The sequence below is a fragment of the Lethenteron reissneri genome, chromosome 6 (genome assembly GCF_015708825.2).
Source record: "Lethenteron reissneri isolate LAM-NWPU_2019-01 chromosome 6, ASM1570882v1, whole genome shotgun sequence".
NCBI classification, from domain to species: Eukaryota; Metazoa; Chordata; class Hyperoartia; order Petromyzontiformes; family Petromyzontidae; genus Lethenteron; species Lethenteron reissneri.
Window position 1 is genome coordinate 5,472,039 of NC_083784.1, and position 26,869 is coordinate 5,498,907.

Here is a 26,869-nt window from a genome sequence, read left to right on the forward strand (position 1 = left end):
TTTCCATTTGGTACAGATATAATGGGAGGCTGATCGATGCCCGGGTGCGATCAAGGGATGGCTCCCTATTGGTCAACCACGTTATGTATGCCGATGATTTGGTAATAGCTGCTCATTCAGAGGAGGAGTTGGAGACACTGCTGCTGAGACTGGAGCGTGCCACTAAGAGGTGGGGCCTTACCATCAGCCCCACCAAAACTAAGCACCTGCCTGGGTATTTTGTACCATCGGACACTCCACCCCCACAACTCCCAATCGGTGATCGGGCAGTTGTGGAGAGAGTGGAGAGTTTCCCATACCTGGGCAGTGTGCATATGACCGGCTCCAGTTTAACAGCAGAGGTCTCACTCCGAATCAGCCGAGCGCCAATATATTTTCATCGGTTGCATAACGCTGTGTGGAAGCTACCTGGTCTGTCGCTCTGCACGAAGCTTCAAGTCTTCTCGGCCACAGTCATTCCCTCCCTTCTCTACGCTTGTGAAACGTGGACCCCCTGGTGGAGCATCTTCACCGGTTGGAAACATTTAGGCTGGCCTGACTACGATCCATCCTGGGTTTAACCAGGCTGGATTGTGTGAGGAGCTCACAAATCCTTGAAAGATCGGGGCAAAGTCCCATCGGTGAGCTCCTCCGGCAGGCAAGGCTGCGTTGGCTGGGTCATGTAGCCCGCATGCCCAGCCACCGCATGCCTAAACAGCTTTTGTTCGGCCGGATTGAGGGGGCTAAACGGGCGCGGCATGGGCTAGAAAAGAGATGGAGTGATGTGGTACAGGAGGACATGGAGCTGAGTGGACTTGCCGATGACTGGTACCAGCGGTGTCAAGATCGGCCTCTGTGGAGGAGGCTCGTGAAGGACGCTACTGGGCAGTTGGAAGCAGTCGCCCTCCAACAACAATGGAGGGCGGAGGAGCGACGCTCACAACAATGAGCGGAGCGCCGGGTGGCTAAAGCACAGCAAGTTGGTACAGTAGTGGGCACAGGTGGTGCATTAGCCAGTCATCTTGGTCATCTCGGTCAGTCGACCCGTGGCCCCTGGGTCTGCCCCGTGACCTCCTGCCAGCAGGCGTTCGACACTTCACGTGGCCTCAAGGTGCACTTGGTCTGGCACAAGCGTCGTGGTGACGTCACCGCCACTTAGTGGCAAATGGCGCTTGTTGTTGTTGTTGTGTTACTGTGTGTTGTTCTCACCTGCCGGTGACAAACTGCAGCAGTAGCACCCGCTCCTCCTGTGAGAGCTCCTGCACCACCTCCCAGAACCACTACATCACCACCATCACACACCATCACACCAACATCACACACCCATTACCATCACCACCATCAACACCATCACACACCACCACCATCACCACCATCACACACCATCACACACCCATTACCATCACCACCACCATCACCACCATCACACACCATCACCACCATCACACACCATCACACACCCATTACCATCACCACCACCATCACACACCATCACCACCATCACACACCATCACACACCCATTACCATCACCGCCACCATCACCACCATCACACACCATCACCACCATCACACACCATCACACACCACTACATCACCACCATCACCACCATCACACACCATCACACACCCATTACCATCACCACCATCAACACCATCACACATCACCACCATCACCACCATCACACACCATCACACACCCATTACCATGATGGTGGTGATGGTGTGTGGTGGTGTGTGATGGTGTTAATGGTGGTGATGGTAATGGGTGTGTGATGGTGTTGATGGTGGTGATGGAAATGGGTGTGTGATGGTGTTGATGGTGGTGATGGTAATGGGTGTGTGATGGTGTGTGATGGTGGTGATGGTGGTGATGTAGTGGTGTATGATGGTGTGTGATGGTGGTGATGGTGTGTGATGGTGGTGGTGATGGTAATGGGTGTGTGATGGTGTGTGATGGTGGTGATGGTGTGTGATGGTGGTGATGGTGGTGGTGGTGCACCATCACACACCCATTTCCATCACCACCATCAACACCATCACACACCCATTACCATCACCACCATCAACACCATCACACACCACCACCATCACCACCGTCACACACCATCACCACCGTCACACACCATCACACACCATCACCACCTTCACACACCACCACTATCACCACCTGCACACACCACCACCACCATCACCACCGTCACACACCATCACACCCCATTACTATCACACATCATCACCATCACACACCATCAGACACCAGCACACATCACCACCATCACACACTATATCATATACGCTGGGCTTGTATCTGCTCGCGTACTTTTGTCTCCGTGTCTCCGTATCCACGTATCCCCGTGTATCTGGGTACCCATGTCCCCTTGTCCCCGTGTCTCCGTGTCTCCATGCCTCCGTGTCCCCATGTCCTCTTGTCTCCTTGTCTCCGTGTCTCCATGCCTCCATGTCCCTGCGTTTCTATGTTCCCATGTCCCCGTGTCCCCATGTCCCCTTGTCTCAGTGTCTCCGTGTGTCCGTGTCTCCATGCCTCCGTATCCCCGTGTCTCTGTGTGTCCGTGTCTCTGTGTCTCCGTGTCCCCGTGTCCCCTTGTCCCCTTGTCTCAGTGTCTCCATGCCTCAGTGTCCCCATGTTCCCTTGTCCCCTTGTCTCCGTGTCTCCGTGTCTCCATGCCTCCATGTCCCTGCGTTTCTATGTTCCCATGTCCCCGTGTCCCCTTGTCCCCTTGTCTCAGTGTCTCCGTGTTCCCATGTTCCCCTGTCCCCATGTCCCCCTGTTTCAGTGTCTCCGTGTGTCTCAGTGTCTCCGTGTCCCCGTGTCCCCATGTCCCCGTGTCCCCGTGTCCCTGTGCCCCCATGTACCTGGATCACGGGGGCGCTGGGCTCATATCCGCTCCCGTACTCCGTGTTTCGCTCCCAATCCTCGACGTCGATCTCCGGCATCCCGGACAGCAGCAGCTCCTACACGTGGACACGGGGACACGGGGACACGGAGACACGGAGACAGAGGAATATGGGGACACAGGAACAGAACACGGAGGACACGTAGACAGAAGGTCGTGGAGACAGAAGGACGACATGGCGACAGGACACGTGGAGACACGGGGACACGGAAACATATCAGACATCGTAGGCTCAGGCTGCCAAGTGGCCAGCGGATGACAGCACAGCAATGGATTCTTAAATCCTTCTGCGTGGAGCTTGGAGCTTCAACCCCCCCCCCCCCCCCCTCGTACACAACAGCAGCACGGTGCTGGGTTCTCTCCGGGCTCTGGTCGCCACTCCCGGCGACCCACGTCCCATCGCAGACAACGATCTGCAGGCGGTGGGGCGTGCGGGTGGGGGGGAGGGGAGTAGGGGGCGCCCCCCAAGGCACACCCCCCCCCCCTCCCCCCGCGCTGCCTCGGCCGGCCGTTGTGAGGTGGGGGGGGGGCCCACACCTCCCCACACCCCCCACCCCCCACACCCCCCACACCCCCCACCCCCCACACCTCCCCACACCCTCCACCCCCCACACCGCCACCCCTGCGCCATCGCTCCACGCTGAACGCCGCCATCAGCAGTTGTGAGGATCCAATCAGCGAGCTGCTCATTACAGGGGCGGGGGGTGGGGTGGTGGGGGGCTCGGGGGGGTGGGTGGGGGGGTGGGGGGGATGGGGGGGCGGAGTTGGTGGAGGGGGCGGTGGGGGTAACGGCACGGGGGGGGGGGGCTCGCGACGGGACGCCGCACGGTTGGATGCATGGGCCGCACCGCCCGTGCCACTCTCACCACTCGCTCACCACTCGCTCACCACGCAACTCACCACGCTCCCGCGTGCACTCGCCACGCGCTCATCACACGACTCACAGCTTTTATTTATTTTTCGCTCAGTTGAGCGGCCAGCAATGAACAGCACCGGTAGCAGAGGTGTAGAGGCAGGGGGTGCACAGCGGCCGTGTTCAATTGAGCGAGGTGGCCGTGAGAGTTCGGGGGGTGGAGAGACGAGGATGGGGGGAAGGTCCAGAATGGAGCTGGGCAAGGGAAGAAGCAGAAAGGGAAGTGAGGTGACCTGCAGTGTGGTGAGTGAGTGGGTGGGTGAGTGGGTGGGTGAGTGAGTGAGTGAGTGGGTGGGTGGGTGGGTGAGTGAGTGGGTGAGTGAGTGGGTGAGTGAGAGAATGAACGTGTTGTTGTGAGCTACAGCGTGGAGGTTGGTGATGGATGACATGAAACGGTGAGTGTCTGGCAGAGACCGAGGCCTCATCTCGGGTGGAGGAAGTTCACGGGAACGGTAACCAGAGCATGAGCACGGGTCCCGAGCACACACAGAGGTGGGTGGCGAGGAGGAGAGAGGGAGGGAGGGAGGGCAGAGGCTTGTGGCGGGCGGTCGAGCAGGAGAGCGAGCGGTGTGCGTGCGGAGGCGACACGTGGAGGCGGCGTGGCGCTGGGGGAGACGGATTGAGAGGGAGCTCATTCTGATGGCTCCAACCTCATCGCCCGGCACGGCTGGGTGGGGGGAGCGGGGGGGGAGCGGGGAGGGAGCGGGGAGGGGGGGGCGTGCGGCGAGCGGAGACGCGGGTTGAGGAGACGGCGGGATTAGCGGCGAGAAGATAACGGGTCCCAGGGCGGGGGGCTAACTTCACACCTGGAGCCCCCCCCCCCCACCCCCCCCCCCCTGGATTAACCCCGGACGACCCGGGGATCGGCGGAGATCGACCCGGAACCCCCCCGGGGCGGCGTGGAGACGTCGTCTCCCGTGGCCATGATCCCCTCTCCCCGATCCCTGATCCCCACGCTCTGATCCCCGAAGCCCCAACACTTCCCCCCACCCCCCCACGTCCCCCTCCCCCCGTCCCCTGCCACCCCCTCCGCACGGCGTTCTCCACGGCTCATTACGCGATGCGGCGATTAAGGAGTTTGAGAAAATGAGTGCAGACACCACCCAGGGGGAGACGCGGGGGGCAGGGGGGGGGGGTGCAGTGTGTGTGTGTGTGTACATGAGTACGTATGTGTGTAAGTGTGCGTGTGCGTCTACATCGGCGGGGAGCGGTGGTGTAGCGGTTAGCGCTACGCTGCGCTACGAACCCGGCGACCCGGGTTCGATTCACGCTCACGGCGAACACCGGTGACGATTATCTGAACCGATTCTGGGTCTCCCCTAGGTCGACTCAGCCTCAAATTAGTAGCTGGTGCGGTGTGTGAGCATCGCCACTAGGGAGACAAAGGCGGCCGGGCGTGGTGTTAGCCACCCACCCCCTCGTGTGCCGTGCCGGCCTTCATAGGTGCTCGCTAACAGCACTTGCCCCTTCAGTCTTTGTAGGCGTCTATGTGTGTAGGTGTGTGTAGGTGTGTGTAGGTGTGTGTAGGTGTGTGTATGTGTGTGTAGGAGTGCGGGAGGGAGAGAGGAATTGTTTGTGTGTGTGCATGTATATGTGTACGTGCGTACCAGCTCGTATTCGCCGTGCGTGCGTGAGTGTGCGTGCGTGTGTACATGTGGGTGCGTGAGTGAGTGTGCCTGTGCACACGTGCGTGCGTGAGTGTGCGTGTGTACACGTGCGTGCGTGAGTGTGCGTGTGTACATGTAGGTGCGTGAGTGTGCGTGTGTACACGTGCGTGAGTGAGTGCGTGCTTGTATACACGTGCGTGAGTGAGTGTGCGTGTGTACACGTGCGTGTGTACATGTGCGTGAGTGAGTGTGCCTGTGTACACGTGCGTGCCTGAGTGTGCGTGTGTACACGTGCTTGCGTGCGTACGTGTGTACATGTGGGTGCGTGTGTACACGTGCGTGCGTGTGCGTGTGTACACGTGCGTGCGTGCGTGTGTACACGTGCGTGCGTGAGTGTGCGTGCGTACACGTGCGTGCGTGAGTGTGCGTGTGTACACGTGCGTGAGTGAGTGTGCGTGTGTACACGTGCGTGAGTGTGCGTGTGTACACGTGCGTGCGTGTGTACACGTGTGTGCGTGTGTGTGCGTGTGTGCACGTGCGTTCGTGTGTACACGTGCGTGCGTGTGCGTGTGTACACGTGTGTGCGTGCGTGTGCGTGTGTACACGTGCGTGCGTGTGTACATGTGGGTGCGTGTGTACACGTGCGTGCGTGAGTGTGCGTGTGTACACGTGCGTGCGTGTGCGTGTGTAAACGTGCGTGCGTGAGTGTGCGTGTGTACACGTGCGTGCGTGCGTGCGTGAGTGTGCATGTGTACACGTGTGTGCGTACCAGCTCGTATTCGTCAAACAGCTGCACGAGGGCAGGGGGGATGAAGCGGTGGAACCCGGCGAGGAAGGCGTTGATCTGCGGGATGATGGCGCGCGTCATCCTCAACTCCGTCACCAGCTGCACGTACTCCCCCTGCACACACACACACAAACACCGTTAGTCCTTACGTACTCCCCCTGCACACGCAACACCGTTAGTCCTCACGTACTCCCCACACACACAAACACAGCCACACCGCACGTACTCCCCCCACACACACAAACACCGCCACACCTCACGTACTCCCCCCCACACACACAAACACCGCCACACCTCACGTACTCCCCACACACACAAACACCGCCACACCTCACGTACTCCCCCCCACACACACACACCGCCACACCTCACGTACTCCCCCCCACACACACACAAACACCGCCACTCCTCACGTACTCCCCCCACACACACACAAACACCGCCACTCCTCACGTACTCCCCCCCACACAAACACCGCCACTCCTCACGTACTCCCCCCACACACACACAAACACCGCCACTCCTCACGTACTCCCCCCCCCCCACACACACAAACACCGCCACACCTCACGTACTCCCCCCCACACACACACAAACACCGCCACACCTCACGTACTCCCCCCACACACACACACACACAGCCACACCTCACGTACTCCCCACACACAAACAGCACCACACCTCACGTACTCCCCACACACACACACAGCCACACCTCACGTACTCCTCCCACACACACACACACACAGCCACACCTCACGTACTCCCCCCACACAAACAGCACCACACCTCACGTACTCCCCACAAACACACACCGCCACACCTCACGTACTCCCCACACACACACAGCACCACACCTCATGTACTCCCCACACACACAAACACCGCCACACCTCACGTACTCCCCCCCACACACACACAAACACCGCCACACCTCACGTACTCCCCCACACACACACAAACACACCGCCACACCTCACGTACTCCCCCCCACACACACACAAACACCGCCACTCCTCACGTACTCCCCCCACACACACACAAACACCACCACACCTCACGTACTCCCCCCACACACACACAAACACCACCACACCTCACGTACTCCCCCCACACACACACACACACCGCCACACCTCACGTACTCCCCCCCCACACACAAACACACCGCCACACCTCACGTACTCCCCCCACACACACACACACACCGCCACACCTCACGTACTCCCCCCCCACACACACACACACCGCCACACCTCACGTAATCCCCACACACACACACACACCACCACACCTCACGTACTCCCCACACACACACAGCACCACACCTCACGTACTCCCCCCCCAACACACACACACACACACCACCACACCTCACGTACCCCCCCCCCACACACACACACACAAACACCACCACACCTCACGTACTCCCCCCCCACACACACACACCGCCACACCTCATGTACACCCCCCCCCACACACACACACCGCCACACCTCACGTACTCCCCACACACACACACAAACACCGCCACACCTCACGTACTCCCCACACACACACACACACACCACCACACCTCACGTACTCACCCCACACACACACAAACACCGTCACACCTCACGTACTCCCCCCACAAACACATACACCGCCACACCTCACGTACTCCCCCCCCACACACACACACACCGCCACACCTCACGTACTCCCCCCACAAACACATACACCGCCACACCTCACGTACTCCCCCCACACACACACACACACCGCCACACCTCACGTACTCCCCCCACAAACACATACACCGCCACACCTCACGTACTCCCCCCCCACACACACACACACTACCACACCTCACGTACTCCCCCACACACACACACCGCTACTCCCACGTACTCCCCCCCCACACACACACACACCGCCACACCTCACGTACTCCCCCCCCACACACACAAACACCACCACACCTCACGTACTCCCCCCACACACACACAAACACCACCACACCTCACGTACTCCCCCCACACACACACACACACACACCACCACACCTCACGTACTCCCCCCCCACACACACAAACACCACCACACCTCACGTACTCCCCCCACAAACACACACACCGCCACACCTCACGTACTCCCCACACACACACACACACCACCACACCTCACGTACTCACCCCACACACACACACACCGCCACTCCTCACGTACTCTCCCCCACACACACACACACCACCACACCTCACGTACTCACCCCACACACACACACACACCACCACACCTCACGTACTCTCCCCCACACACACACACACCACCACACCTCACGTACTCCCCCCACACACACACACACCGCCACACCGCACGTACTCTCCCCCACACACACACACACACCGCCACTCCTCACGTACTCCCCCCACACACACACACACCGCCACACCTCACGTACTCCCCCCACACACACAAACACCGCCACACCGCACGTACTCTCCCCCACACACACACACACACCACCACACCTCACGTACTCCCCCCACACACACACACACCACCACACCTCACGTACTCACCCCACACACACACACACCGCCACACCTCACGTACTCCCCCCACACACACAAACACCGCCACACCTCACGTACTCTCCCCCACACACACACACACACCGCCACTCCTCACGTACTCCCCCCACACACACACACACCACCACACCTCACGTACTCACCCCACACACACACAAACACCGTCACACCTCACGTACTCCCCCCACACACACACACACACCGTCACACCTCACGTACTCCCCCCCCACACACACACCGCTACTCCCACGTACTCCCCCACACACACACACACACCGCCACACCTCACGTACTCCCCCCACACACACACACACCGCCACACCTCACGTACTCCCCCCACACACACACACACCGCCACTCCTCACGTACTCCCCCCCACACACACACACACCGCCACACCTCACGTACTCCCCCACACACACACACACACCGCCACACCTCACGTACTCTCCCCCACACACACACACACACCGCCACTCCTCACGTACTCCCCCCCACACACACAAACACCGTCACACCTCACGTACTCCCCCCCACACACACACACACACCGCCACACCTCACGTACTCTCCCCCACACACACACACACACCGTCACACCTCACGTACTCCCCCCCCCCACACACACACACACCACCACACCTCACGTACTCCCCTCCACACACACACACACCGCCACACCTCACGTACTCCCCCCCCACACACACACACCACCACACCTCACGTACTCCCCCCACACACACACACACCACCACACCTCACGTACTCCCCCCCACACACACACACACACCACCACACCTCACGTACTCCCCCCACACACACACACACACCGCCACACCTCACGTACTCCCGCCACACACACACACACACCGCCACACCTCACGTACTCTCCCCCACACACACACACACCGCCACACCTCACGTACTCTCCCCCACACACACACACACACCGTCACACCTCACGTACTCCCCCCCCCCACACACACACACACCACCACACCTCACGTACTCCCCTCCACACACACACACACCGCCACACCTCACGTACTCCCCCCCACACACACACACCACCACACCTCACGTACTCCCCCCACACACACACAAACACCACCACACCTCACGTACTCCCCCCCACACACACACACACCACCACACCTCACGTACTCCCCCCACACACACACAAACACCACACACGTCACGTACTCCCGCCACACACACACCGCCACACCTCACGTACTCCCGCCACACACACACACACACCGTCACACCTCACGTACTCCCCCCCACACACACACACCGCCACACCTCACGTACTCCCCCCACACACACACACACACCGTCACACCTCACGTACTCCCCCCCACACACACACACACACCGTCACACCTCACGTACTCCCCCCCCCCACACACACACACACCACCACACCTCACGTACTCCCCTCCACACACACACACACCGCCACACCTCACGTACTCCCCCCCACACACACACACCACCACACCTCACGTACTCCCCCCACACACACCCAAACACCACCACACCTCACGTACTCCCCCCCACACACACACACACCACCACACCTCACGTACTCCCCCCACACACACACAAACACCACCACACCTCACGTACTCCCGCCACACACACACCGCCACACCTCACGTACTCCCGCCACACACACACACACACCGTCACACCTCACGTACTCCCCCCCACACACACACACCGCCACACCTCACGTACTCCCCCCACACACACACACACACCGTCACACCTCACGTACTCCCCCCCACACACACACACACACCGTCACACCTCACGTACTCCCCCCCCACACACACACACACACCACCACACCTCACGTACTCCCCCACACACACACACACACCGTCACACCTCACGTACTCCCGCCACACACACACACACACCGCTACTCCCACGTACTCACCCTGCACACTGCACGTCACCTCACTTCACTTTCTGCTGCTTCGCGCACACCGCTCCACTCTGGAATTCCCTCCTCCTCCTCCTCCCCCCCTCTCCCCATCATCATTGTCAACGTCTCTCTCTACCCCCAAGCTCTCACAACAACAACCTTGCTCAATTGAAAACGCCGAAAATGCCAAGCGTCTTGGGCCATCGGGCCCAGTTCTGGGCAAGCGTGTTTCATCGCCACCACCGCCACCCTCACATTCCCCCGGCTACCCACGGGCGAATGCGTCACCTTGTGTGTCACCTCGTGTGTCACCTCGTGTGTCACCTCGTGTGTGTCACCTCGTGTGTCATCTCGTGTGTCACCTCGTGTGTGTCACCTCGTGTGTCATCTCGTGTGTGTCACCTCGTGTGTGTCACCTCGTGTGTGTCACCTCGTGTGTCACCTCGTGTGTCAACTCGTGTGTGTTACCTCGTGTGTGTCACCTCGTGTGTCATCTCGTGTGTCACCTCGTGTGTGTCACCTCGTGTGTGTCATCTCGTGTGTCACCTCGTGTGTCACCTCGTGTGTGTCACCTCGTGTGTGTCACCTCGTGTGTGTCACCTCGTGTGTGTCACCTCGTGTGCGTCACCTCGTGTGGTCACCTCGTGTGTCACCTCGTGTGTCACCTCGTGTGTGTCACCTCGTGTGTCACCTCGTGTGTCATCTCGTGTGTCACCTCGTGTGTCACCTCGTGTGTGTCACCTCGTGTGTCACCTCGTGTGTCATCTCGTGTGTCACCTCGTGTGTCACCTCGTGTGTGTCACCTCGTGTGTCATCTCGTGTGTCACCTCGTGTGTGTCACCTCGTGTGTGTCATCTCGTGTGTCACCTCGTGTGTGTCACCTCGTGTGTGTCACCTCGTGTGTGTCACCTCGTGTGTCACCTCGTGTGTCACCTCGTGTGTGTCACCTTCGTGTGCGTCACCTCGTGTGTCACCTCGTGTGTCATCTCGTGTGTCACCTCGTGTGTCACCTCGTGTGTGTCACCTCGTGTGTCACCTCGTGTGTCATCTCGTGTGTCACCTCGTGTGTCACCTCGTGTGTGTCACCTCGTGTGTCATCTCGTGTGTCACCTCGTGTGTCACCTCGTGTGTCACCTCGTGTGTGTCACCTCGTGTGTGTCACCTCGTGTGTGTCACCTCGTGTGTGTCACCCCGTGTGTCACCTCGTGTGTCATCTTGTGTGTGTCACCTCGTGTGTGTCACCTCGTGTGTGTCACCTCGTGTGTGTCACCTCGTGTGTCACCTCGTGTGTCACCCACCTTATTCTCCTGGGTCACTGCCACGCCGGAGCCCCCGGGCTTGAGCTCCACCTCGGCCATGGACCCGAAGACGTCGGTCTCCACCAGGAAGGTGAGCTCCAGGCCCAGCCCCGAGATGTCGTTGTCCAGGATCCACTGCAGGTTCTTGGCGTACTCGGGGTCGATGGAGGCCACGTCCCGGTAGCTCACGGGGATGCCTGCTCGCCACGCACCGCACACACGCACCGCACGCTCACCACGCACACTCACCACGCACGCTCATCACGCACGCTCACCACGCACGCTCGCCACGCACGCTCACCACGCACGCTCATCACGCACGCTCACCACGCACGCTCGCCACACGCGCTCGCCACGCACGCTCACCACGCACGCTCACCACGCATGCTCACCACGCGCTCGCCACACGCGCTCACCACGCGCGCTCGCCACGCACGCTCGCCACGCGCGCTCGCCACGCGCGCTCACCACATGCGCTCACCACGCGCGCTCGCCACGTCTGAGACACCCCCCTCCATCCCCCCTTGCCCCCACAGAAGCGAGTGAGTGAGTGGGTGAGTGAGTGAGTGGGTGAGTGGGTGAGTGAGTGAGTGAGTGGTGAGTGAGTGAGTGAGTGTGTAAGTGAGTGTGTGAGTGTGTGAGTGGGTGAGTGAGTGAGTGATTGAGTGTGTGAGCGAGTGAGTGAGTGTGTGAGTGTGTGAGTGAGTGAGTGTGTGAGTGGTGTGTGAGCGAGTGAGCGAGTGAGCGAGTGAGCGAGTGAGCGTGTGAGTGAGTGAGTGGTGAGTGTGTGAGTGAGTGAGTATGTGAGTAAGTGTGTGAGTGAGTGAGTGAGCGTGTGAGTGAGTGAGCGAGTGAGTGTGTAAGTGAGTGTGTGAGTGTGTGAGTGAGTGAGTGAGTTCGTGAGTGAGTGAGTGAGCGAGCGAGTGAGTGAGTGAGTGAGTGAGCGAGCGAGTGAGTGAGTGAGTGAGCGAGTGAGTGAGTGTGTGAGTTTGTGAGTGTGTGAGTGAGCGAGTGAGTGAGTGGTGAGTGAGTGAGTGAGCGAGTGAGCCAGTGTGTGAGTGAGTGAGTATGTGAGTAAGTGTGTGAGTGAGTGTGTGAGTGTGTGAGTGAGTGAGTGTGTGAGTGAGTGAGTGAGTGAGTGTGTGAGTGAGTGTGTGAGTGTGTGAGTTTGTCAGTGTGTGAGTGAGTGAGTGAATGGTGAGTGAGCGAGTGAGTGTGTGAGTGAGTGTGTGAGTGAGTGTGTGAGTGAGTGAGTGTGTGTGTGTGAGTGATTGAGTGTGTGAGTGAGTGAGTGTGTGAGTGAGTGTGTGAGTGAGTGGTGTGAGTGATTGAGTGTGAGTGAGTGAGTGTGTAGCTGTGGAGTGATGTGAGGTGGAGTGAGTGAGTGAGCGCGTGAGGTGAGTGAGTGTGTGAGTGAGTGTGTGTGTGAGTGTGTGATGAGTGTGTGAGCGAGTTGAGTGAGCGAGTGAGTGTGTGAGTGAGTGTGTGAGTGAGTGGTGAGTGTGTGAGTCGAGCGAGTGAGTGAGTGAGTGTGTGAGTGAGTGAGTGAGCGAGTGAGCGAGTGAGTGTGTGAGTGAGTGAGCGAGTGAGCGAGTGAGTGAGTGAGCGAGTGAGCGAGCGAGTGAGCGAGTGAGTGAGTGTGTGAGTGAATGAGTGAGTGAGTGAGTGTGTGAGTGTGTGAGTGTGTGAGTGAGTGAGCGAGTGAGTGAGTGTGTGAGTGTGTGAGTGAGTGTGTGAGTGTGTGAGCGAGTGAGTGAGTGAGAGTGGCGGGGCGCTGGAGAAGGCCTCTGCACTGGGGTGCCGAGTGGGGATGGAATCGCGCGCGTTGCGGCGCGGGCATCATCCCTGTCATTAGCAGTCTCATTGAATTATCCAGCCGAGGTCACGGGGCGAGACGCACGCACGCACACACACACACAAGAGACAAAGATCCCCCGTATAGCATCAATAGACTGTTGGGGCAAGTGCTGTTAGCAAGAACCTATGAAGGCCGGAACAGCCAACGAGGGGGTGCGTGGCAAGCACCACACCCGGCCGCCTTTGTCTCCCTAGTGGCGATGTTTACACACCGCACTAGGTACACATTTGAGGCTGAGCCGACCTAGGAGAAGCCCAGGACCGGTACAGATAATCGTCACACGCACACGCACGCACACGCGTACACATGTATCACACGCGCGCACGCACGCCTCCCTCCCTCCCTCCACCCCCCACCCCCCTCCAGGGCATGGAGAAGGGGGGGAGGGAGGCGTGGAGTGCGAAGGAGGAGGAGTGTGGGGGGGGTGGAGTGGAATTGATGCTCGCGGTAGCTCTAGGGGGAGCACACAAACACAACGAGGTTTTAATTTGATAATCGCCGCGCACTCAATTTGCCGCCTGGGATCCCCCCCCCCCCACCCCGTCCCATCCCCCTTCCTCTCCCTGCGTCCGCGGCGCCAGAGCTGCGGGCACCAGGGTCAGACCCCCACACACAGGCAGCAGCGTCGGCCCCTGCAGGCACCACGACAGTCACGTCACCGCAGACGTCGCGGGCAGCCGCGTGCGGCACGAGCACTCCGGGGCACTCCAGTCCCGGGGACGCGGAACCCTGTCGTTACCGTAGGCCCGAGCGACGGCCTCGAACCCCGGGCCGCCCGCTCGCGGCACGGGGACCGGCCGCCGTGGCCAAACGCGGCCAAACGCCGAGCTCACCGAGAATGTGCTTGTAGAAGGAGCGGGTGAAGTAGACGTTGACGAGGTGGCGGTGGTACAGGGCCAGGCCCAGGATCTGCCCCGCGAAGCGGAAGTAGTTCAGGTGGTCGGGGTTCACGGAGGAGTTGCTGTTTGGCTGAAACGTCGTTCCTGGGGTGTGGGGCAACGGGGACGTGGAGACGTGAGGACGCGGGGACGTGGGGAGACGCGCGGAGACACAGTGAGACACAGGGAGACACACGGAGACACAGGGAGACACAGTGAGACACAGGGAGACACACGGAGACACGCAGAGGCACAGTGTCCCCGTGACACAGTGAGACACAGTGAGACACAGGGAGACACAGTTTCCCAATGACACAGTGAGACACAGTGAGACACAGGGAGACACGCGGAGACACAGTGAGACACGCGGAGACACGCAGAAACACAGGGAGACACACGGAGACACAGTGAGACACAGTGAGACACAGTGAGACACAGTGAGACACAAGGAGACACAGAGAGACACAGTGTCCCAATGACACAGGGAGACACAGGGAGACACAGGAAAACAACCCTGTCTCCATCCACATACGGGGGATGAACGTTAAAGCTGAGTCGACATAGAAGAGTCCCAGGACCGGTAAAGGAATCCTCACCGATGTTGGCTGTCAGCGGAATTCGAACCCTGGTCACTGGGTTTGTAGCGGAGTGCGCTAACCACTGCGCCACCGCTCCCCACGTATCCACATACGTGTGCACGCTGGATAAATTGGCCACTTCGAAGACAATTTGCAGAGCAGCAGCTGTGCGTGCATATGTGTGTATGCGTGTGCCTGCGTGTGTGTGTGCACGTGTGTGTATGTGTATGTGCGTGTGTGTGTGCGTGTGTGTGTGTGTGTGTGTGCGTGTGTGTATGCGTGTGCCTGCGTGTGTGTGTGTGCACGTGTGTATGTGTATGTGCGTGTGTGTGTGCGTGTGTGTGTGTGTGTGCGTGTGTGTGTGGTGTGCACGTGTGTGTATGTGTGTGTGCGTGTGTGTGTGTGTGTGTGTGTGTGCGCGTGTGTGCGTGTGTGTGTGTATGTGTGTGTGTGTGCGTGTGTGTGTGTGCGTGTGTGTGTGTGTGCGCGTGTGTGCGTGTGTGTGTGTGTGTGCGTGTGTGTGCGTGTGTGCGTGTGTGTGTGCACGTGTGTGTGTGTGTGTGTGCGTGTGTGTGTGCACGTGTGTGGTGTGCGCGTGTGTGTGTGCACGTGTGTGTGTGTGCGCGTGTGTATGTGTGTGTGCGTGTGTGTGTGTGCGTGTGTGTGTGTGCCTGCGCGTGTGTGTGTGCGCGTGTGTGTGTGCCTACGTGTGTGTGTGCGCGTGTGTGTGTGTGCGTGTGTGTGTGTGTGCGTGTGTGTGTGTGCGCGTGTGTGTGTGTGTGCGTGTGTGTGTGTGCCTGCGTGTGTGTGTGCCTACGTGTGTCTGTGTGTGCCTACGTGTGTGTGTGCGCGTGTGTGTGTGCCTACGTGTGTGTGTGCGCGTGTGTGTGTGTGCGTGTGTGTGTGTGTGTGCGTGTGTGTGTGCGTGTGTGCGCGTGTGTGTGTGTGTGTGTGCGTGTGTGTGTGTGTGTGCGTGTGTGTGTGCGCGTGTGTGTGTGTGCCTACGTGTGTGTGTGCGCGTGTGTGTGTGTGCGTGTGTGTGCGTGTGCCTGCGTGTGTGTATGTGCGCGTGTGTGTGTGCCTACGTGTGTGTGTGCGCGTGTGTGTGTGTGTGTGCCTGCGTGTGTGGGGCACGGTGCCTGTGGGTGGCCACTCACCATCGGCGGACTGCGTGAAGAGAGCGTAGTCCGGGTTGAGGATCTCGTTTGAGAGAATGTCGAACCACTCCCTCACCACTCCCTGGCCCTGCACACACCGCACACCACACACCACACACATCACCACACCATGCCGCACCACACACCACCGCCACACCGCACCAGACACATCACCACACCGCACCACACCACCACACATACCACCACACCATACACACCACCGAACCACACACAAGACACCTCACATACCACCACATACACCACCGCGCCACACACGCCACCACACCATACACACCACCACACCGCACCACACAAACCACCACACACTCCACCACACCGCACCGCATCAATACACCGCACTTGCTGGGTGCAAGGTGTTTGGATGCAGGGTACTGGGGGTGCAGGGTGCCGGGGTGCAGGGTGCTGGGGGTGCAGGGTTCTGGGGGTGCAGGGTGCAGGATGCTGGGGGTGCAGGGGGTGCAGGGTGCAGGCTGCAGGGTGCAGGGTGCTGGGGGTGCAGGGTGCTGGGATGTGCAGGGTGCTGGGGGTGCAGGGTGCTGGGATGTGCAGGGTGCTGGGGGTGCAGGGTGCTGGGGGTGCAGGGTGATGGGGGTGCAGGGTGCTGGGGGTGCAGGGTGCTGGGGGTGCAGGGTGCAGGGTGCTGGGGGTGCAGGGTGCAGGGGGTGCAGGGTGCAGGGGGTGCAGGGTGCTGGGGGTGCAGGGTGCTGGGGGTGCAGGGTGCTGGGGGTGCAGGGTGCAGGGTGCTGGGGGTGCAGGGTGCAGGGTGCTGGGGGTGCAGGGTGCTGGGGGTGCAGGGTGCGGGGGGTGCAGGGTGCGGGGGGTGCAGGGTACTGGGGGTGCAGGGTGCAGGGTGCTGGGGGTGCAGGGTGCTGGGGGTGCAGGGTGCAGGATGCTGGGGGTGCAGGGTGCAGGGGGTGCAGGGTGCTGGGGGTGCAGGGTGCAGGGTGCTGGGGGTGCAGGGTGCTGGGGGTGCAGGGTGCAGGGGGTGCAGGGTGCAGGGTGCTGGGGGTGCAGGGTGCTGGGGGTGCAGGGTGCTGGGGGTGCAGGGTGCAGGGTGCTGGGGGTGCAGGGTGCTGGGGGTGCAGGGTGCTGGGGGTGCAGGGTGCAGGGTGCAGGGTGCTGGGGGTGCAGGGTGCTGGGGGTGCAGGGTGCAGGGGGTGCAGGGTGCAGGGGGTGCAGGGTGCTGGGGGTGCAGGGTGCAGGGTGCTGGGGGTGCAGGGTGCAGGGGGTGCAGGGTGCAGGGTGCTGGGGGTGCAGGGTGCTGGGGGTGCAGGGTGCTGGGGGTGCAGGGTGCAGGGTGCTGGGGGTGCAGGGTGCTGGGGGTGCAGGGTGCTGGGGGTGCAGGGTGCAGGATGCTGGGGGTGCAGGGTGCAGAGGGTGCAGGGTGCTGGGGGTGCAGGGTGCAGGGTGCTGGGGGTGCAGGGTGCTGGGGGTGCAGGGTGCAGGGGGTGCAGGGTGCAGGGTGCTGGGGGTGCAGGGTGCTGGGGGTGCAGGGTGCTGGGGGTGCAGGGTGCAGGGTGCTGGGGGTGCAGGGTGCTGGGGGTGCAGGGTGCTGGGGGTGCAGGGTGCAGGGTGCTGGGGGTGCAGGGTGCTGGGGGTGCAGGGTGCAGGGGGTGCAGGGTGCAGGGGGTGCAGGGTGCTGGGGGTGCAGGGTGCAGGGTGCTGGGGGTGCAGGGTGCAGGGGGTGCAGGGTGCTGGGGGTGCAGGGTGCTGGGGGTGCAGGGTGCTGGGGGTGCAGGGTGCAGGGTGCTGGGGGTGCAGGGTGCTGGGGGTGCAGGGTGCTGGGGGTGCAGGGTGCAGGGTGCAGGGTGCTGGGGGTGCAGGGTGCTGGGGGTGCAGGGTGCAGGGGGTGCAGGGTGCAGGGGGTGCAGGGTGCTGGGGGTGCAGGGTGCAGGGTGCTGGGGGTGCAGGGTGCAGGGGGTGCAGGGTGCAGGGTGCTGGGGGTGCAGGGTGCTGGGGGTGCAGGGTGCTGGGGGTGCAGGGTGCAGGGTGCTGGGGGTGCAGGGTGCTGGAGGTGCAGGGTGCAGGGTGCAGGGTGCGGCCTCACCACGCCCTCCTCCCCGTGGAACCGCACGGCGATCCCCTGCTTCAGCTTCTCCTGGCTCACCTTGGACACCATCTCACAGCTGCTCTCAAACACCGAGTCTGTGCCCACACAGACAAAGATCCCCCCTGTAGCCTTCACAAGCTTCCAGGGCAAGTGCTGTTAGCGAGTAGCACGTATGAAGGCCGGCACGGCACACCGGGGGGTGAGTGGCCAGCACCACGCCCGGACGTCTTTGTCTCACTATTTGCGATGTTTTTACACCGCACCAGTTACTCATTTGAGTCTGAGTCGACCTAGGGGAGGCCCAGGACCCGTTCAGATAATCGTCACTGGTGTTGGCCGGGATTGAACTCGCGTGGCACACTCCCGCGCTCACTTACACACTCACACGCTCACTCACACACTCACACGCTCACTCAGACTCACTCACTCACACACTCACTCACTCACACGCTCACTCACTCACACTCACTCACTCACACACTCACTCACACTCTCACAATCACACGCTCACACACTCACTCACACGCTCACTCACACACTCACTCACACACTCACTCACACTCACTCACACACACACACGCTCACTCACTCACACTCACACGCTCACTCACACACTCACTCACACTCACACGCTCACTCACACAATCACTCACACACTCACTCACTCACCCACACACTCCCTCTCACACCCTCTCGCTTGCGCCGCCCGTGACGTTGGTGTCAGCAGGCGGCTCGTGGCCGCCCCCCCGCGAGCTCCTGACGGCCGGGCCCCGGTAATTGCCGGGTAATTGCCGCGGTGTCGACGAGTAATTACGGCGAAATCGCACGGCAGCAGCAGCAGCGGCAGCGGCGGCAGCGATGGCAGCCGAGAGGGAAATTGCTCGAGTCAGACTAACTCCGGGGCTCGCTCGCAATCACAGCCGACAGCGACTGCCAGGCTCACGTGACCATGCAGCCTCTGTCAGTCTCGTGTGACGGTACAGCCTCTGTCGGTCTAACGTGACGGTACAGCCTCTGTCAGTCTAACGTGACGGTACAGCCTCTGTCAGTCTAACGTGATGGTACAGCCTCTATCAGTCTAACGTGGAGGTACAGCCTCTGTCAGTCTCACGTGATGATACAGCCTCTGTCAGTCTAACGTGACGGTACAGCCTCTGTCAGTCTCACGTGATGATACAGCCTCTGTCAGTCTAACGTGGAGATACAGCCTCTGTCAGTCTCACGTGATGATACAGCCTTTGTCAGTCTAATGTGATGATACAGCCTCTGTCAGTCTAATGTGATGATACAGCCTCTGTCAGCCTAACGTGACGGTACAGCCTCTGTCAGTCTCACGTGATGGTACAGCCTCTGTCAGTCTAACGTGGAGGTACAGCCTCTGTCAGTCTCACGTGATGATACAGCCTTTGTCAGTCTAATGTGATGATACAGCCTCTGTCAGTCTAATGTGATGATACAGCCTCTGTCAGCCTAACGTGACGGTACAGCCTCTGTCAGTCTCACGTGATGGTACAGCCTCTATCAGTCTAACGTGATGGTACAGCCTCTGTCAGTCTCACGTGATGATACAGCCTCTGTCAGTCTAACGTGGAGATACAGCCTCTATCAGTCTAACGTGATGATACAGCCTCTGTCAGTCTAACGTAATGGTACAGCCTCTGTCAGTCTAACGTGATGGTACAGCCTCTGTCAGTCTAACGTGACGGGGGAGGGAGGGAGGGGGGGGCGTCCTATGGGGTCGTGTGGGGTCACGCGGGGTCACGTGGAGTCAAATGAAAATGACGAGCAAAATCAATGCGGGGGCCGTCGCTGCCGCTGCCAAAGCCGCCGCGTCGACGCTTTGCGGACCGCTCTGGGCCGAGACGTGCGTTGCAGCAGGAGCATTGTCACTTTGTTAGCGGGCGGGCGCCGGCGTGAGCGTGGTGACCGCTCGCAGCGCGGGGGCCTCTGCGGGACCCAAGGCCGCCGCTCCCAGGACCAGGCTCGGGGGTCAGTGACCTCGTCGAGGTCACCCCACACAGCCGCCCACTTCTCAAGTCGCGATCCCCATCCCCTCTGGGATCACGCCGTTGCTGCTGCCACCGCCGCCGCTGTACCCTTCCTGGAGTCTCGCCCGGCTCCGGCAGAACTCCAGAATGAACCCCTCTTCTTGGTTCTTTCGGTAAAGTAACGTAGAATGGAAATAATAAAATAATAAAAATGAAACATAATAAAATAATTCTCACGACGTTTCGGCTACAACGCAAGTAGCCGTCCTCAGGTGGAGAACAGGTCTGTCGAGGAGACAGAGTCTTATTTTATTATGTTTTATTTTTGTTATTTTATTATTTCCCTTCTACGTGACTTTACCGAAAGAACCAAGAAGATGAATCCCTGCAGTCACGAAAGCTTTAAATCGAAAAATGAACCCCCTCGTTTGAGAGTCAAACATCGCCGCACCTGCTCATCATCGAAGGCACCGAGTCGGGGTGGGGGTCACCGCGGGGCTGAGCGCACCTCTGTGGACGAGCAGGACGTCGCCCTCACTGACGGGACGGTGCACCATGGCCGTGTCCTGTCCGTCCGACAGCAGGTTCTCGTAGAACCAGTCGCAGCGATCCTTGAAGGGCTGCGGGACACGGGGACCTATCACAACCCAGCCGTGTTGCCACCTGCGACGGTTTGATTTGCTGGCATCCGTCCCCCCCCCCCCCCCCCCTGTCGAGGCAACAGCTGACCTGGGAGATCTACGTCTTCCCGGGACATCTGCGAGTCTTGGAGGGAGGGAGGGTGAGTGGGTGGGTGGATAGGTGAGTTCGTGTGTGTGTTTAGGTGGGTGAGCGACTGATAGGCTTGTCACCTGTCCTGTTGAGGTGGACGGCAGCTGTGCCGGGACATCGAGAGACCCCGGGGCCGTGCCCGTTACACAACAGCGGCAGCGACCGCTGTGAGCTCCGCTACAGCGTGAGCGGCGTCGCTACGACATCCCACGGGGGACTCGTGGCGATAACCAACTCGCCCGTGGCGTGCGCAACCCCCCCCCCCTCTCTCTCACCGCTCAATTCAAGGGACGCGCGACACCCGAATCCGACGCGAACCCTTTTCTGTTGACCGCTTTCGAGAGTGCCGTTTGTCGCTGGCCCCCTCCACGGTTTGGCCGCGTGACGGGCGCCTGACGCCCTAGCGACCGCCCATCTCACCGGCTCACGCCGCTGCGCCCCTCGCATTACTCGGACTCGGACGACGATGACGACGGTGACCTCGCGAGCTGGGAGAGAGTTTCAATCGTCGCGTCGTCGCGGGAGCGCGGGACGGGAGCCGCGACACGCTCCGTAAACACCGCTGCTCATCCGCTTTACCCCCCCACCACAAATCCCCCTGTCACGGGCGACCTGGCGCGGCAACGCGTCTCCGCCGCCGCCGTCACCACGTCTCCGCGCTTCGCATTCACCGCGCGCAGCCCCCTCCCCCGCCCCCCCGAGCCGCCCGCGGCGCCGGTGACCTCCTGTCCCGTCCCCACGAAGTGCCGGACCCTGCCGAGTTAAAGCCGAATTACGGCCTCAACAAGTCCCGCGACCAAGGGCAGTGCGAGACCTGGGGCCGGATGGTGGGAGACGGTGAGGGCAGCTCTATGGGTCTCTGTGTGAATCTATGGGTCTCTGTGTTGACCTTTGGGTCTCTGTGTGAATCTATGGGTCTCTGTGTGAATCTATGGGTCTCTGTGTGAATCTATGGGTCTCTGTGTGAATCTATGGGTCTCTGTGTGAATCTATGGGTCTCTGTGTGAATCTATGGGTCTCTGTGTGAATCTATGGGTCTCTGTGTGAATCTATGGGTCTCTGTGTGAATCTATGGGTCTCTGTGTGAATCTATGGGTCTCTGTGTGAATCTATGGGTCTCTGTGTTGACCTATGGGTCTGAGTGGTTCCATGGGCCTCTGTGCGAGTCTGTGCACGAGCGAGTGGGCGAGTCGTTGTTGTCGTTGCGTGCGGTGCGGTGCAGTGCGGATGGGCCGGGAGTCGAACCTGAGACTTGGTGATGTGCATGAAGCGCGACATGAGCTCGGGGCACTCCAGCAGGAAGTGGAAGTGGTGGAAGATGATCTTGGGCTTCCGCGTGACGAAGCACTTGAGCACCCCGTCGTGCCGGCACACAAACTCGATGAAGCGCGGCGACGTGAGCCTGCGGGCCGCACGGCACACGACACAAGGTGACGCACGGCACACACATGACGCACGGCACACACGTGACGCACGGCACACGCGCTACGCTCACGGCACACGCCACGCGCACTGCACACGTGACGCACGACACACACATGACGCACGGCACACGCGCCATGCTCGCGACACACGCCACGCGCACTGCACACGTGACGCACGACACACACGTGACGCACGGCACACACGTAACGCACGGCACACGCGCTACGCTCACGGTACACGCCACGCGCACTGCACACGTGACGCACGACACACACATGACGCACGGCACACACGTGACGCACGGCACACGCGCTACGCTCACGGCACACGCCACGCGCACTGCACACGTGACGCACGACACACGCGCCGCGCACCGCGACGACAACGGCGAGCCGCCGTTCACCACCGAGCACCGGTAGCATCGCGGCAGCGTTTGCGCCGGGCCGGGTGCACTTGGAGGCCGCCGCACGACGCGCGGACGGCTCTCGCCGCCGGCAGGAGGCCGAGGGACGTCGGCGTACCCGTCGGGCGTGGTGCACGAGCAGACGAGGTAGAAGGCCTGGATGACGGCGCTCAGCCGATCGGCCGTCACCTCGATCACGTCCTCTCCCTGCTCGGGGTCCGCCGGCGGCCCCCCCTCCGCCTCCTCCTGCTCCCCGGGGCGGCCCGACGCGTCGGCCTCCGCGCGGGGGGCGGCCTTGTCCCCCCCGGCGTCCGGGCGTGGACGGGGGCCGGGCGGGGGCGAGGAGGTGGGGGCCCGCGTCCCCTCCTCCCCGGGGTCGCCGGGAGACGCGGCCGGCACGGCGGGGGATGGGCGGTCCGGGCCCCCCCGCCTCGCGGTCTCGCCCCCCTCGTCCCCCGCGTCGTCCGACCCCTCCGGGGGGGTCGCGCGGGCCCCCCGGTCGGAGACGGGCCCCGACGCCTCGGCCTGCGCCGCGTGCTTGCGGAGGAGCGCGGCCCGGACCCCCTCGCCGGGGGGGTCCGCGAGGGTCTGGGTGGACTGCAGCTCGACCCCCAGCAGCACGAGCCACTCGTTGAGCGAGTGCCACAGGGGTTCCAGTGGCTGGGGTTCACACACGCGAGCGAGTGCACGCGCACACGCACACACGCACACACACGGACACACGCGCAGGCACACACCCGCATACAGACACATGCAGGCACACACGGGCATACAGACACACGTGCATACAGACGCACGCACATATGGACACACACACACGTACACACACACACGGACACACGCAGGCACACACGCGCATACAGACACATGCAGGCACACACGCGCATACAGACACACGCGCATACAGACGCACGCAGGCACATACGCACACACGGACACACGCGCGCGCACACACGGACACACACGGACACACGCAGGCACACACGCGCATACAGACACGCAGGCACACACAGACACACGCAGGCACACACACACGCAGAGGCAGTGTTACATGCAACATCTGGCTGCGACATCACCACGGCGCTTGTGCCAGGCTAGGTGTACTTCTCAGCTATCATTTCAAGGCTCTCTGTCGCTGCTGGCAGGAGATCACAGGCCAGACCCAGGTGCCGGCGGTTGACCGAGATGACTGGCAGATGCGCTGCCTGTGTTTTTTAGCCGCCCGGCGCTCAACTCTCGTTGTTCGTGACACGCCGAGTGTTGCATGTGTCCGCGCACGCACACACGCACACAACCCGCAGAGTTACACACACACGCGCGCAGACGTGCGCAGACGCACAGACACAAAGGTCCCCCGTGTAACCTACATAGGCTGTTAGGGCAAGTGCTGTTTGCCAGCTGTTCTTCGCACTTTGTGGGTCACCGCCCCTCTGCTCACAGACACACACACGCACACGTTGACACACATACACATGCATACAAAGGCAAAGACAAAATCCCCCGTATAGCCTTAACAAACTATTGGGGCAAGTGCTGTTTGCGAGCACCTATGAAGGCTGGCACGGTATACAAGGGGATGGGTGATCAGCACCATGCCCGACCGCCTTTGTCTCCCCAGTGGTGATGTTTACCACAATGCACCAGGCATCAATTTCAGGCTGAGTCGACCTAGGGAGTGCCCAGGACCGGTTCAGAAAATCTTCATGGGTGTTGGCCGTGAGCGGGAATCGAACCCGGGTCGCCGGGTTCGTAGTGCAGCGCGCTAACCACTACACCACTGCTTTCACACACTCTCACACACTCTCACACACATTCTCACACACTCACACTCTCACACACTCACACACACACTCTCACACTCTCTCACACTCTCACACTCACACACTCTCACACACTCACACCCTCACACCCTCACACTCACACACTCACACACTCACACTCTCACACTCTCACACACTCACACTCTCACACACTCACACACTCACTCACACACTCTCACACTCTCACACTCACACACTCTCACACACTCACACCCTCACACTCTCACACACTCACTCACACACTCTTACACTCTCACACTCACACACTCTCACACTCTCACACACTCACACACTCACACTCTCACACTAACACACTCACACCCACACACTCTCACACACTCACACTCTCACACTCTCACACTAACACACCCACACACTCTCACACACTCTCACACTCACACACTCTCACACACACACACTTGCTCAACTCACCCAAACTCACACACTGTCACACATTCTCACACTCACTCTCACACATTCACTCTCACACTCTCACTGTTTCACACTCTATCACACTCTCTCACAATCTCAGATATTATCTATCAACCTCACACTCTCTCACACTCTCACACACTCTCTCACACACTCTCTCCCCCTCTCACTCTCCCCCACCCTCACACACTCTCACTCTATCAACCTCACACACTCTCACACACTCTCTCACTCTCTCCCCCTCTCACTCTCCCCCACCCTCACACACTCTCACTCTATCAACCTCACACTCTCTCAACACTCTCTCACTCTATCAACCTCACACACTCTCAAAAACACTCTCTCTCACTCTCTTCCACACTATCTCCCTCTCACACTCTCACACACTCTCTCACTCTCCAACACTCTCTCACACTCTCTCACCCTCCCACTCTCACACACTCTCACTCTCCCACACTCTCTCCCACATCCTCACACTCTCTCACACTCTCTCACACTCTCTCACTCTATCAACCTCACACACTCTCAAAAACACTCTCTCTCTCACTCTCTCCCACACTCTCTCCCTCTCACACTCTCACACACTCTCTCACTCTCCCACACTCTCTCCCACATCCTCACACTCTCTCTCACACTCTCTGCCTCTCACACACTCTCTCACTCTCTCACCCTCTCTCACTCTCCCCCACCCTCACACACTCTCACTCTATCAACCTCACACTCTCTCAACACTCTCTCACTCTATCAACCTCACACACTCTCACACACTCTCACACTCTCTCACCCTCTCTCACTCTCCCCCACCCTCACACACTCTCACTCTATCAACCTCACACTCTCTCAACACTCTCTCACTCTATCAACCTCACACACTCTCACACACTCTCTCACTCTCTCACCCTCTCTCACTCTCCCCCACCCTCACACACTCTCACTCTACCAACCTCACACTCTCTCAACACTCTCTCACTCTATCAACCTCACACACTCTCACTCTATCAACCTCACACTCTCTCACACACTCTCTCACACACTCTCTCACTCTCTCCCACTCTCTCACCTTCTCACTCTCACCCTCACACCCTCACACACTCTCTGCCCTGGCGACATCAGTGCACCCCCCACCCCCCACCCCCCACCCCCCACCACCCCCCCCCCCCCTTCTCACGCCCGTTGTCTCGCTCCGCGGGTTCTTGTGATCAAAGCTCGTCGTGGAGGGGGCGGGGCTGGAGGGGAGGCGGGGAGGGCGCATTTCAAACGCACGTTGCCTTCAGCTCGTGTCGTACGCGGACAGGTGTACGGGCGCGGGAGAGATCGCGCGCGTGTGAGGCTGTGCGTGTGTGTGGGGAGTGGTGGTGCAGCGGTTAGCGCTATGAACCTGGCCACCCGGGTTCGATTCCCGCTCACGGCCAAAATCAGTGGCGATTATCTGAACCGGTCCTGGGCCTCCCCTAGGTCGACTCAGTCTCAAAT

The 26,869-nt window shown here is 60.4% G+C and overlaps 1 protein-coding gene across 1 annotated transcript in view; it reads right to left on the bottom strand.

The window, feature by feature from the left end:
- Positions 1-1,184: 1,184 nt before the first annotated feature.
- HACE1 (HECT domain and ankyrin repeat containing E3 ubiquitin protein ligase 1) overlaps positions 1,185-26,869 on the bottom strand; it is a 33,669-nt gene continuing 7,984 nt past the window's right edge. Inside the window, exons 3-13 of the mRNA XM_061572426.1 lie at positions 24,512-24,574; positions 23,263-23,804; positions 22,562-22,718; positions 21,054-21,165; positions 18,555-18,652; positions 16,487-16,574; positions 14,707-14,856; positions 12,016-12,212; positions 6,185-6,316; positions 2,855-2,953; positions 1,185-1,259 (exon numbers count right to left, since the gene is read on the bottom strand). Of these exons, the coding sequence (XP_061428410.1) occupies positions 1,185-1,259; positions 2,855-2,953; positions 6,185-6,316; positions 12,016-12,212; positions 14,707-14,856; positions 16,487-16,574; positions 18,555-18,652; positions 21,054-21,165; positions 22,562-22,718; positions 23,263-23,804; positions 24,512-24,574 (1,713 nt within the window). The remainder of the gene's footprint in view (positions 1,260-2,854; positions 2,954-6,184; positions 6,317-12,015; positions 12,213-14,706; positions 14,857-16,486; positions 16,575-18,554; positions 18,653-21,053; positions 21,166-22,561; positions 22,719-23,262; positions 23,805-24,511; positions 24,575-26,869) is intronic.